The sequence below is a fragment of the Trichomycterus rosablanca genome, chromosome 27, assembly GCF_030014385.1.
Source record: "Trichomycterus rosablanca isolate fTriRos1 chromosome 27, fTriRos1.hap1, whole genome shotgun sequence".
Taxonomy (NCBI): Eukaryota; Metazoa; Chordata; class Actinopteri; order Siluriformes; family Trichomycteridae; genus Trichomycterus; species Trichomycterus rosablanca.
The window spans coordinates 155,385-169,948 of record NC_086014.1 but is presented as its reverse complement, the minus strand read 5'-3'; the positions used below and the strand labels follow the sequence as shown (position 1 = coordinate 169,948).

General features: G+C 47.3%; 1 protein-coding gene and 1 long non-coding RNA gene across 5 annotated transcripts in view; one reads left to right on the top strand and one right to left on the bottom strand.

Moving 5' to 3' along the window:
- Positions 1-14,564, bottom strand: part of lingo1b (leucine rich repeat and Ig domain containing 1b) — a 37,047-nt gene that overhangs the window by 21,430 nt on the left and 1,053 nt on the right. For 2 of the 4 annotated variants that reach the window (XR_010007837.1, XM_062989986.1), the window contains exon 2: positions 8,335-8,400. The exons of 1 other annotated variant lie outside the window; for it this stretch is intronic. Coding sequence is in view for 1 of the 3 variants with exons in the window: in XM_062989986.1 (XP_062846056.1) it covers positions 8,335-8,343 (9 nt within the window). In the remaining 2 variants the exon portion in view is untranslated. Of the gene's footprint in view, positions 1-4,168; positions 4,284-8,334; positions 8,401-14,564 lie in introns of those variants that run through there. One more of the 4 variants, XM_062989988.1, reaches the window with a different exon arrangement.
- On the top strand, positions 10,285-14,436 carry LOC134304332 (uncharacterized). The gene is made up of 3 exons (XR_010007818.1): positions 10,285-10,665; positions 10,771-10,883; positions 14,079-14,436. It is a non-coding gene; the product is annotated as an uncharacterized LOC134304332 (long non-coding RNA).

The window sequence follows — 14,564 nt, the reverse complement described above, 5'->3', positions numbered from 1 at the left end:
AATGATGGATGGATGGATGATGGATGATGGATGGATGATGGATGGATGGATGAAGGATGATGGATGGATGATGGATGGATGGATGAAGGATGATGGATGGATGATGGATGGATGGATGAAGGATGATGGATGGATGGATGGATGGATGGATGAAGGATGAATGATGGATGGATGGATGATGGATGATGGATGGATGATGGATGGATGATGGATGGATGGATGAAGGATGATGGATGGATGATGGATGGATGGATGAAGGATGATGGATGGATGGATGGATGGATGGATGGATGGATGATGGATGGATGGATGGATGATGGATGGATGATGGATGGAAGGATGAAGGATGATGGATGGATGGATGGATGGATGGATGGATGATGGATGGATGGATGAAGGATGATGGATGGATGGATGATGGATGGATGGATGGATGGATGGATGGATGAAGGATGAATGATGGATGGATGGATGATGGATGATGGATGGATGATGGATGGATGGATGAAGGATGATGGATGGATGATGGATGGATGGATGATGGATGGATGATGGATGGATGGATGGATGATGGATGGATGGATGGATGGATGGATGGATGAAGGATGAATGATGGATGGATGGATGATGGATGATGGATGGATGATGGATGGATGGATGAAGGATGATGGATGGATGGATGGATGAAGGATGATGGATGGATGGATGAAGGATGATGGATGGATGGATGGATGGATGGATGATGGATGGATGGATGGATGATGGATGGAAGGATGAAGGATGATGGATGGATGGATGGATGGATGATGGATGGATGGATGATGGATGGATGATGGATGGATGGATGAAGGATGGATGGATGAAGGATGATGGATGGATGGATGGATGGATGGATGATGGATGGATGATGGATGGATGGATGAAGGATGATGGATGGATGGATGGATGGATGATGGATGGATGATGGATGATGGATGGATGATGGATGGATGGATGGATGGATGAAGGATGATGGATGGATGGATGGATGGATGATGGATGGATGGATGGATGATGGATGGATGGATGAAGGATGATGGATGGATGATAGATGGATGGATGAAGGATGATGGATGGATGGATGGATGGATGGATGGATGATGGATGGATGGATGGATGATGGATGGATGATGGATGGAAGGATGATGGATGGATGATGGATGGATGGATGAAGGATGATGAATGGATGGATGGATGGATGATGGATGGATGATGGATGGATGGATGGATGATGGATGGATGGATGAAGGATGATGGATGGATGGATGGATGGATGATAGATGGATGATGGATGGATGATGGATGATGGATGATGGATGGATATTAGATGGATGATGGATGGATGATGGATGGATGGATGATGGATGATGGATGATGGATGATGGATGGATGGATGGATGATGGATGGATGGATGGATGGATGGATGATGGATGATGGATGGATGATGGATGGATGGATGAAGGATGGATGGATGGATGAAGGATTGATGGATGATGGATGGATGAAGGATGGATGGATGATGGATGGATGAAGGATGATGGATGGATGATGGATGATGGATGGATGAAGGATGAAGGATGATGGATGATGGATGGATGGATGGATGGATGATGGATGGATGGATGAAGGATTGATGGATGATGGATGGATGAAGGATGGATGGATGATGGATGGATGAAGGATGATGGATGGATGATGGATGATGGATGGATGAAGGATGAAGGATGATGGATGATGGATGGATGGATGGATGGATGATGGATGGATGGATGATGGATGGATGGATGGATGGATGGATGATGGATGGATGGATGAAGGATTGATGGATGATGGATGGATGAAGGATGGATGGATGGATGGATGAAGCATGATGGATGGATGATGGATGGATGGTTTGTATAGTTTAGCTTCTTTATATTCCTGACCTGGGGTGGTGAGCACCCTGTGCCAGCTGTACCCCCCACCTGAGAAAATAGGAGTGACTGCATTACGAAAGAGGAACACTACACCCCCACGCAAAGATAACGAAGGGAACGATTCGGAAAGTCACAACAGAGCTCCTGGGTGTAACTGCGCCAGCTACTCAGTCCACCGGCAAGTTAGAACCAAAACTCTCACCAGAGGAACCAGACAGGAACCAAAGGAGGTAGTGAAGGAGAGTAAACATCAGGGGGTCGTGGAAGGTTTTCACATCAGTAATGTTTAATGAGGAGCAGGGAATGCACACACACACACACACACACACACACACACACACACACATGCCTGCTGACCAGTGTGTGCATGGCAGGTCAGCATGTTACACTTTTACTGATTTCTAAAACAGTATAGCCCTTCTTTAACCAAGACAATCTTACTCCTACTAATAATAATCTCCTTGCCTGTCTCCCTGTTCATCTCTCTCCCCGTCTCTCTGCCTGTCTCCCTGCCGTCTCTCTGCCTGTCTCCCTGCCCGTCTCTCTGCCTGTCTCCCTGCCCGTCTCTCTGCCTGTCTCCCTGCCTGTCTCCCTGCCCGTCTCTCTGCCCGTCTCCCTGCCCGCTCCCTGTGTCCCTCTAATTTTTTACATGATGGCGTGGTGATTAAATCGTAACATGGTGCTCCGGCATGGCCGAGTGACTCTGTGACCTTCTGTAAACAAGCGGGCGGCCGGATTATCAGCGTGCGGCGCCTGTGACGCGGTTCCAGCAGGTTTAGGAATCAGGGTGGGATAAAAACAGACGTTATGATGATAGGTGGCTTGTACACCCATCCCCCCCCACGACACCCTGCTACCTTGATTTGTCCCTGCAGGTCCCACCTCAGCCTGGTCAGGCACCCTCGTATGAGAGGCGCTGATGAGTGGGGAGGAATTCGGACTGGGATTGATTATCAGGGATCTGAATTATTATCTGGCGGGATTCATCTCGATCGGTGCGTCACTTCTGATTCCTGATCACGCTGCGGAATTATCATAACAGCTATTAGCACACACACACACACACACACACACACACACACACACACACACACTGGTGGTGACGAGGGGGGGGCAGAACTACGTTAACATAATCACCAGATCTCTGAACACATCCAGCGTATCGATTCTGTCCTAGTTGTGGATCGACTGATTGTAAGAATTGTTATACCGGTGTGAATTGGCACCGCGACGGCTCTGATCCCAAACCAAACATCCCCCCCCTCCCCGTCCCGCCCAACACACACAAACACACACACACACACAAGATTGGCGGGTACGCTCTCGCCGTGCGTCTCTCCGTCTTCGGCGGTCCTCCTCGATGCCAGCTTACACGCACATTTGCATTTATTATGTGGTGATGCTTGCCAAGCTCGGTGCCTGAAGTTCTGAGCGCTGTACCACCCGTGTGCCACCCCTGCCTTACACGCTGGATTGCCACATTCTCACTAAGGGAGGTAAACCGTTTATGGCACGGCGCTGTACCAGGCACCATACATTCATGAATGAACGTTGGTCTTTATGTTGGTATGAAACGATTTGTAGATGTTTCTGGTGCAGAAGTAGGAAGGAGGGAGGGAGGCGTCACGCCGACTGTTTATCAGAAACCATAATTATTATTCCTAATTCTTAAGCTGTTACTAAACCCTCGTTATGATCACCTGACCAGCTGAGGAAGCGCTTCCTGCTCCGATTCGCTCAGATTAAATATCAGAAAGTTGAAACGACCCCGGCGGTACCAGGATGTAGCCGTAAATAAAACCCTGATCAGGACTCGCGGACTGTTTGCAGCGTTCCCACCCGCTGCTAACGAAACAAATCTCTCTCTCCTGCAGCTATAAACAGCAACACCACCACCACCGTGCACACACACACACACACACACACACACACGAGTGAACATCATCCCGGTCCGGTAAGTGCCGAGCCGAGGAGAGCGAGGAGTGCCGGGGATCTTATACTGCGTCCGTTTATTTAGTACATGAATAATGATGTGAAGTGAATGTCGGGTGCAGGAGTGAACACAGCAGCATTATTCAGCATGTTCCACACACACACACACACACACACACACACACACACACACACACACACACACACACACTGACAGTAATCCTGTTCTATTCCTCTGCAAAAGCACCTTGGTTTTGGACGCGTCTGACCGCAGCCTTACCAGTAACGTCAGGCGCTGAGGTCTAATTTTAGCAGGTCCATCCCGCCAAGGCGATACGCAGATCCGAGCCAGGCCACACCGCCAGCCAGCGGGAGGAGAAGCAGAAGCAGAAGGATAAACAATTCCTGTACGTGTACGTGAGCCGAGCCCTGGCTAAAGGACGGAGCTATGCCGGTCCGGGTACGCGCGGTCCTGCCCCGGGTACGGGCGGCCATGTAAACGGGAGCGGAGCGGCCGGCCGTGCCAGAGACGCATGCCGTACGGAGCACAGCGGCCGAGCGATTGAGGGAGGAAAGGAAGGAAGGGAAGATGGAGAGGGAGGGGTTGCTGCTGCACGAGATGGAGGGAGGAGCGGTGGTGCATGGAGACGGGGAGCCGGAGATGGAGCAAGAGGAGGAGGGAGACGAGAGAGAGACAGAGAGACAGAGAGAGAGAGAGCACAATTCTCAAATCAGGCCCGATGTGAGTAATGAAATTCAATTCTGCTCCTCATCAGAAATCTGAGAGAGAAAGAGACACAGAGAGAGAGAGAGAGACAGAGAGAGAGACAGAGAGGAGAGAGAGAGACACAGAGAGAGAGAGAGAGAGAGAGAGAGAGAGAGAGAGAGAGAGAGAGAGAGAGGTGGTTGGGATGATGGAGATGAATTTCGCCCCTTGAGAAAGCAAAATTCCACACTTGCACACAAGACGAAGCCGCCAAACAGACAATTCATGCAGGAAAACAAGCGCCGCCAAACAACCTGGCGAAGGGGGTCGAGATGGAACCCTCGCTGGAACCCTCGCTGGAACCCTCGCTGTTCCCTTCATCTTGTGAAGAACTCTGGTTCTGGTTCTTGAACCGGTTCCGTTCAGGCTTGTTAGAACCTTGGTGCTTTTTAGAGAACCGGCCACGTTTGCACCAGTTTTTGGGAGCCGAGGATGCGTCATCAACGATGAAAGTTGTGCAACGGAAGTAAAGAGTACTAACATGATGGTGGAACTGTGGGGATTTGTGCTGCTGTTGCAGATGTTTGGTTGTATGCAAAAAGCATCGATCAGCTACTGGAATGCTACCACCACCGCACTACTGGAAATCTACTCTGTACCAGTACAGATGCTACAGAAGAAAACCTGCATACTGGGATGTGATGCAGGACACCCACGGCTTCTCTGCGTAACGTCATGCTAAATGTGATCTGGCGGATTTTAATGATAATGCTAGCAAGAGTCGTTTAGACCGAACGACTGAGGAGGAAGCACGTGTTGTGCAGAGAGGAATCAGATTAAAACAAGTTATTCACAAGGTCCTGGGTATGTAATACAGACACAATCATAAGTATGTAGACACTCAGAAAGTGTTTCTTGTACTGTAGTGTGTGTGTGTGTGTGTGTGTGTGTGTGTGTGTGTGTGTGTGCGTGCGTGTGTGTGTGTGTGTGGACAGATTCTAATCATTAATTCACTGTCTGTTTTACCCCCACTTCATTCTGGTCAGGGTCGCGGTGGGTCTGATTCAATGGACGAAAGGCGAAACACCCTGGATTGGTCGCCACTCCATCACAGGGCACACACACACACACACACAAACACACACAGACACACACAATCCAGCTGGCCTGACTAAAGGTCTTTGTACTGTGGTAAGGGAACCCATGCAAAGGAAGAACATGCAAATCAACACAGAAAGAACCTGGAGCACACCATCTGGAAATCGAACCCAGGACCTTCTTGCTGTGAGGCGACAGTGCTACCCACCGTGCCACCTACAGATTAATCAATTATTAAAAAGCATTAGTTGCAGCCCAGTAGATCAATCAAATCTATTCTTTATTTATTATGATTCTTGTGCAGTGTTCGCTCAGTGGTTAAGGTACTGGACTAGTAATCAGAAGGTCGCTAATTCAAGCCCCACTACTGCCAGGTTGCTGCTGTTGGGCCCTTGAGCAAGGCCCTTAACTCTCAGTTGCCCCAGACCAGTTTCCTGACAGGTTTTTATTATTTATGATGCAGTGAAAGTAAAGCTTAGCGTGATGATTTTCACACTCGGCTCCCGTTCTCGTCCCTACAGGATTATTAATAAATAAACATAAATATTTACATGCGTGTTGGACGAGCTTCAGAATCACTGTAGGAGGTTTTTAGGAGGAACCGTTTCCTTCCTAAACGATCGCTCGGGGTTTTCTGTGGGTGTAAAGCAGCCAATCCTGGACTCCTGAACTGCACGGAGCCCGGCGTTCCTTCTCTCAGTGATTCTTCTGCTCGTTAGAGCTCGTTAAAGCCGCTCGTTAACTAACGAGCCGACTCAGCAGGGCGGTCACCAAACCGTGATGGACCCCCGGCACGGACGTAAAAGTGGCCCTGATGGGATCAGGATTTACGGACTTCATTAAGGACCGGTAAACCCGATCAGCGGTGAAACAACGTCCGTTATCCGGCCCACGACTTTCACCCTAAACCCCGCCGAGCGAAACGTCTTGCTCCATATTTACATCCAGTGTTTCAGGAGCGTTTAAAGAACGTTTATTCAGTATAAAGAATAAACAAGGAGAAAATAATTCCACTTTCTGAAGCGCTTTTGTGAAGAACTGATAATAATAATAATAATAATAATTACTGTTTTTAATTCAGGTCGTTCGACCGTTTGTCTTGCGGTAGTCAGACAGTCTGAAGGTGTTTCTGTTATTATGACCTGAATTAAAAACCACAAAAAAGGAAGTAATGAAATTCTGGACTGTTGATTCTCTCCTTGCTGCAAAGATCACAACGAGAGCACAGTGAACTCACAGTGAGAGATTTAGGGGCGACGTTAAATCTCCCCTGACGTTTTTACGGACCGTCGATGCATCAGCAGACTTCCGATTTCCCGAGCAGTGTTCCGGGGCGAACGCACTTTTAAGCTCGACGTTTTCAGGAACGTTAGGTACCGGTCCACGGCGTGGATGTTTACAGTGCTAATGAGGAACCACACGAGGAGAACCGAACAGCGTACGGCTCATTACGGCCGATAAATCAAATGTATTATTTCTTTTTACAGTGCAGGCGGTAACATTCATTTCTCTTGAGAAATATCAGCACCAGGCTATAAAAAACATTCCTTACTGCTGAAATTATTAATATTTTATTACAAATATGAACTAAAATCATCTTATTATTAAAATTGCAACAAATAAAAGAATTACCCTGAAAAATACTGACTGTGCAGGTTTGGCGCCGCCTGGCGGAAACGATCGTCAGTGCAGCAGACAGAATCAGCCAATCAGGGTTCATACAGAGATCCGTATCGCGCACAGAGAGGCATGCACCGATCTCCATTATCCCCGTCTCTGTGCAGCACCTCAATCAGCCAGCAGAGGGCGTAACTGCAGCGTTTATGATGATTCCCCTCAATAACATCTCAAACCAAATAAAAGAGAGCAGTCAGGATTTCCGCCGGGTGCGTTTCCCTCACACACTGTAAAACGTTCTCTCGGATCATAAACGCGGCTTTTAAAGAGAATACACGAGTATTTGTGAGGTAAATGAAAGAGCACGGATTAGCTGAGCAGAAAACGCGCCGGCGATGCTAAACCGAGAGCTAAATAAAGTTTATACGCCGTGTCACATCGAGCAAATCCGCCGCCTTTAAAATCCTCCATCTGCTAAAAACAGCACCGGTCTGTGTAACTGTTAAACACGCGGCGGCGGCGGTGGCAGCGACGTAAAGACTCAATCGTGCCTAACGAGTGTTGTAGCTCCGGTCCGGTGGGACCAGACGTCTGCTGAGCGCCAGACGGCTCCAAACACGACTTCATTACGGACCGACGTTTACATATACAGGCCAGCTCGCTCGGTTCCTCTCAGTTCTGCTTTGGTTCCACTCGGTTCTGCTCGGTTCTGCTCAGTTCTGTCCTGTTCCGGGCAGCGGGACGGAGCATCAGGGTTCAGCTTAGTCATTGGTTAATAATTCATGGATCAGTGGAGCTGCACAGAGATGGGGGGTCATGGAGATCAGTGCCTGACACTCTGTGCACGTTACGGATCTCCATATGAACCCTGGTGCGGGTGAAAAGAAGCGGTCGGTGCTGCACACGTGTGTTAGTCACAAGCCTCCTCGGTCAGGAGTGGTCTGCAGCAGTAGAGTGGAAATGAAATACAGTTGAGGAATTGGATATGACTAATATAATATGATATAAAGCAGTGACTCACTCACCCTCCTCATGCCCGTCAGGAGCTCGTCTCAGTTGGCACCGTGTGCCAGGCTGCTGATGGCAGGAACCTGTGAACAACGGAGCAGAAATCATCAGCGGCGTGACAGGCGGTCATTAGTCCCGCCGCTCCGTCCACCCGCTCATTACCGGCCGGGTCCGCCGGCCACCGCCGCCTTTTGTTCCCAGACCTCCCGGCTTCAGTGCTTCAAAGGACGATGAACGAGCTCATTACGCGCGGGCTTGGATATATCCGTATCACCAAACAAAAGCTGCCACACACACAGTCTCTGTCAGTTCCTGTGATTTATGGTTCCGACAGGGGCTCCTGAGGGCCCCACCGGGCCCCAGAGGTCAGGGCTCTGTGAAGGACACCGGAGCTTTTCTTCACATCTACAGGACAGGACCTTCCCTAAACTATTGCTGCAAAGTCTGAAGCACATCATTTCACATCATTATTGATTACAGCTGTTAGTGACTGTTGTGACTGAAACAGATTAAATAATCAGAGGGGGCGTCCAAATGAATTGTCAGTATAGTGTATACACCAAGAGAATGGTACAGGACTGAATGCACGACCTCCGCAGTGTGTGAGTGATTCAGCAGACGAATCTGATTTGATGAAACGAATTGTCCTGATCCAGGGTTCTTTTTAAGGAACACTAAAGATCCACGTTTACCGGAGGAGAATCCTCATCGCTGCTGCCGTTACGCCCTCTGCTGGCTGATCGATGGTGCTGCACAGAGACGGAGGATAACAGAGATTGGTGATTGACTCTCCGTGCACTATACAGATCTCCTTTTCCAAACACTTCCAGTCATGTGATGTTTTTTTTTCAATGACTTTTAAAATTTTACTTCCATTTAAAACTTTCAGATTTTATCCTCGTTTCTTTTCTGTCGTAGTTTATCGATGGTATTTTTTGCGTGGTGTTCCACAGCTCTGGTGTTCCACAGCTCCGGTGTTTTACAGCTCTGGTGTTTTACAGCTCTGGTGTTCCACAGCTCTGGTGTTTTACAGCTCCGGTGTTTCACAGCTCTGGTGTTCCACAGCTCTGGTGTTTTACAGCTCTGGTGTTCCACAGCTCTGGTGTTTTACAGCTCTGGTGTTCCACAGCTCTGGTGTTTCACAGCTCTGGTGTTTTACAGCTCCGGTGTTTCACAGCTCTGGTGTTTTACAGCTCCGGTGTTTCACAGCTCTGGTGTTTTACAGCTCTGGTGTTTCACAGCTCTGGTGTTTTACAGCTCTGGTGTTTTACAGCTCTGGTGTTCCACAGCTCTGGTGTTTTACAGCTCTGGTGTTTTACAGCTCCGGTGTTTCACAGCTCTGGTGTTTTACAGCTCTGGTGTTTCACAGCTCTGGTGTTTTACAGCTCTGGTGTTTTACAGCTCTGGTGTTTTACAGCTCTGGTGTTCCACAGCTCTGGTGTTTCACAGCTCTGGTGTTTTACAGCTCTGGTGTTCCACAGCTCTGGTGTTCCACAGCTCTGGTGTTTTACAGCTCTGGTGTTTTACAGCTCCGGTGTTTCACAGCTCTGGTGTTTTACAGCTCTGGTGTTTTACAGCTCTGGTGTTCCACAGCTCTGGTGTTTTACAGCTCTGGTGTTTTACAGCTCTGGTGTTCCACAGCTCTGGTGTTTTACAGCTCTGGTGTTTTACAGCTCCGGTGTTTCACAGCTCTGGTGTTTTACAGCTCTGGTGTTTCACAGCTCTGGTGTTTTACAGCTCTGGTGTTTTACAGCTCTGGTGTTTCACAGCTCTGGTGTTTTACAGCTCTGGTGTTCCACAGCTCTGGTGTTTCACAGCTCTGGTGTTTTACAGCTCTGGTGTTCCACAGCTCTGGTGTTCCACAGCTCTGGTGTTTTACAGCTCTGGTGTTCCACAGCTCTGGTGTTCCACAGCTCCGGTGTTTTACAGCTCTGGTGTTTTACAGCTCTGGTGTTCCACAGCTCTGGTGTTCCACAGCTCCGGTGTTCCACAGCTTCGGTGTTTTACAGCTCTGGTGTTTCACAGCTCTGGTGTTCCACAGCTCCGGTGTTTTACAGCTCTGGTGTTCCACAGCTCCGGTGTTTTACAGCTCTGGTGTTTCACAGCTCCGGTGTTTTACAGCTCTGGTGTTTCACAGCTCCGGTGTTTTACAGCTCTGGTGTTCCACAGCTCTGGTGTTTTACAGCTCTGGTGTTCCACAGCTCTGGTGTTTTGAAGCCGTATTTTCTCTCTCTGTCTGAATGAGAACTGAGAATCGATGTGACCGTCAGTCTGTAAAGGTCACCGCTACAAGAAACTCATTTATTCTGCGCCGCTAAATAGTCGTTCACTCCTGCGCCATCATCATAGTGAGTCTGTACTAATAAATCTTAGATTAGTGATCAAGTGGAGTTTATTATGTTCTCCTCGTGTTTTCATGGTCTTCATCATTTCTATCACTTTTTAAAATGTAGGAGGACGGGCTGTTTCAGTTCCTGCTCTGGTCAGAATTGATGGGTGAGTCTGGAGGAGTCAAAAACAGGTGGAGGAGGAGCTGGATACTCTGTGTTGATGGTGGACTGAACAGGTATGGACGTCCTAAAGCACCTTCACGTGGGTTTTATAGCTCGGCTCGCTGGAGTCGCGGCTTTTACTATGATTAGAGGCATGTGCCACCGACACCCCCCTCCCTTACCGCCTGCACCCCCCCTATCTCAAAGCTCCTGGTTGCTCGGAGACGTCGTAGGCAATCATCACTTCCATCAGCTCCCGCCAGGACATAATCTGTAATCATCTTTACATTAAGTCCACTTCAGACTCCACATTCAACTCCGCATCATTTATTACTTATTCATCATACTGTTAGATCACAGCAACTCGAGCATTTAGGGGTTAAGGGCCTTACTCAGGGGCCCAACAATGGTAACTTGGCAGTGGTGGGGCTTGGACCTGCAACCTTTCGGTTACCAGACCAGTACTTTAACCTTAACACACGCACCATCAGATCCACATCTAATAGATCCCTCACCCTCACACACACACCATCAGATCCACATCTAATAGATCCCTCACCCTCACACGCACCATCAGATCCACATCTAATAGATCCCTCACCCTCACACGCACCATCAGATCCACATCTAATAGATCCCTCACCCTCACACACACCATCAGATCCACATCTAATAGATCCCTCACCCTCACACACACCATCAGATCCACATCTAATAGATCCCTCACCCTCACACGCACCATCAGATCCACATCTAATAGATCCCTCACCCTCACACACACCATCAGATCCACATCTAATAGCTCCCTCACCCTCACACACACCATCAGATCCACATCTAATAGATCCCTCACCCTCACACACACCATCAGATCCACATCTAATAGATCCCTCACCCTCACACACACCATCAGATCCACATCTAATAGATCTCTCACCCTCACACACACCATCAGATCCACATCTAATAGATCTCTCACCCTCACACACACCATCAGATCCACATCTAATAGATCCCTCACCCTCACATGTACCATCAGATCCACATCTAATAGATCCCTCACCCTCACACACACCATCAGATCCACATCTAATAGATCTCTCACCCTCACACACACCATCAGATCCACATCTAATAGATCTCTCACCCTCACACACACCATCAGATCCACATCTAATAGATCCCTCACCCTCACACACACCATCAGATTTACATCTAATAGATCCCTCACCCTCACATGTACCATCAAATACTTGGACTCCCTCTGCTGGTGAGTGTGGATCCCTGAATGATCTCCTCTCCCTCAGGCTCTGTGATCAGGATTATTTAGAAGCAGATGGGAGGAACCCAGAGCTGATTCCTTCACTGTCTGCTTTAATCACTGCAACATCATCTGATATAGTGAAGAGTTACTGAGGAGAGCAGAGTCAGGAGAGTCAGGGTGAACAGGGTAGATTTCCTTTCCAATTATTTTAGACTCTGTAAAATAAAAAATACTCACATTCCCAGATGTCGTAATGTCCCAATGTAGTAATGCTCTTTTAATTGTTCACAATATCGTTTCAATATCAGGAATATTTGGTTTATTACTAACAGCTGGCCGGGCGCCTGCGCAGACACACGAACCCTCAGCTGTAACGGGTTTTGCCATTGTAACAAGTGCGACCTCTGCTGGCAGGTTGAGGCACCTGCACAGGGGGTGAGGCTGATCATGGAGGATAGTGTGTTGCTCTCCATTTGTGATACTGCACTGTGCTCTTTTTACTGATATTTGTTATATATTGATAGAATACATACACTGTCTGTCTATCTCTCTATCTATCTGTCTATCTATCTGTTTATCTATCTGTCTGTCTATCCGTCTGTCTGTCTATCTATCTATCTATCTATCTATCTGTCTGTCTGTCTGTCTGTCTGTCTATTTATCAGTCTATCTATCTTTAGGAAACTGAGATCTACCGTTTTAAATCATATTTGTTCTCTGAGTCGGGTGAGAGTTGAAGCGTCCGTGTTTGTTTGCTTGTTCACGATGACCTGTTCTGTTCCAATCACCAGCACAAAGTCTGCTTTTCTCCACCGCAGTGTGGTACTAAATCCACCAGAAGACTATTTTCTCTGGTGTCTCGGTGCTGATGGAGTAAATTGCCCGGCTTTGTTCACCCTGCGGGTCTCCTCACAACCTTTCTTACCTTTCCTATTGCTTTTGTAGGTAAGAGTTATTGGATCAGGATTGCTGGCTGTCATTTGCAGTCGAGTGCTTCAGGGTTCAGACTTCTTGGATCTCTGTTGTTCTTACAAGTAGACTGGCATAACGGGCACTGTTGTGAGTTTTTAAATCGGTCCTAGCGGGCTGAACACAATTCGTGTCGACGATTCGAGCGGGCCACATCACTGCAGCCAACGTGATAATAATCAGAGTAATAAATAATGATAGTAAGCAACATAACAAAATGCTAAATCATTTAAAATACATCATTTATTCTGTAGTTGTAGGCTTTCCTGTCGTGCTAATGTTCAGTGTGAGTTACAATAAAGCATTAAAACAGATTACACAGCCTGCCAGCGTGTTCACCCAGCACGGCTGAATTACACCTGAAAAAAACCCAGTTTACTGAAAAATTTGCCTTCATGTGTGATTTATTAAAGCAACACACACACACACACACACACACACACACACACACACACATCTCTACTTATTTATTAACACCCCTGACTTATAAACTCTGGGTTCAGAGAAATCAGTTCCCTTAGTAATTGTGAGATTGTGGAGGCGCTTAAGTAGGAGCCTCCAAAGATCTCACAAAGCTAGCAATTGCTCTACATAACGTTTCCTGAAGGTAAAACCCTTCAAACTGAACACCTAAACGTCAAGAAATATAAATCCACCAGCAGGAGAAAGTGTCCACTGATAAACGACTAGAGGAAGATGAAGAAACGTTGTGTCTGTAACTGACCACCTACAACCAGCACTAACAGGGTACATGTCCTAATGAAGAGGATTTATTCATCCCAACAACACTGCTGCATCTGCTACCATGTCATGACCATGTTAGTGTCAGTGCAGAGCTGAGAATCATCCACCACCCAAACATCATCTGGTCACTGCGGGTCAGACGGTGGCCCCTTTTAATTAATAGCATCTGATAGGCTACAGTCAGTATTTGTTTACTCACAAAAGTGCATCTATATCATACGTGTAGTTTTATTTAATGGCTAATACATATACATGTACAGTTTGTGTGCTTTTATATTGTGGTTATGCTCAGGGAGGGTGGAGGAGGAGGAATCGCTCGTGACTGAGAGACGCTTATAGTCCTGATTTATCTCCATCTGATTTCCACCTTTTTGGAGGCTGAAAGAAGCTTTAAGGGGAAGAAGATTTTCATGTGATGATGATGTGAAAGCAGCGGAGCATCAGTGGCTACGAGCTCAACCCAACACATTTTTGCTGACGGCGTTAAATAGTTGGTCTGAAGCTGGAAAAATGCATCAGAAGGCGACGATGTAGAAAAGTGATGGAGTTTGTTTTTATATTCTTAATAAAAACACACATGAAAGGAGTGCTATGTTAAGCATCTGTGTTGTTGTGTGTTGTTTTCTTTTTATATGATTCATGTTGAGAATAACAGACAGAATTAGGTTGTACTTTGTATAAAGACTAATAAAGTGTATTTCCATTCTAGTGGAATTACTATTACCACCAACTACTGAAGTACATGCGCATTTCTTGCAGTAATCTGATGCATGTGAAT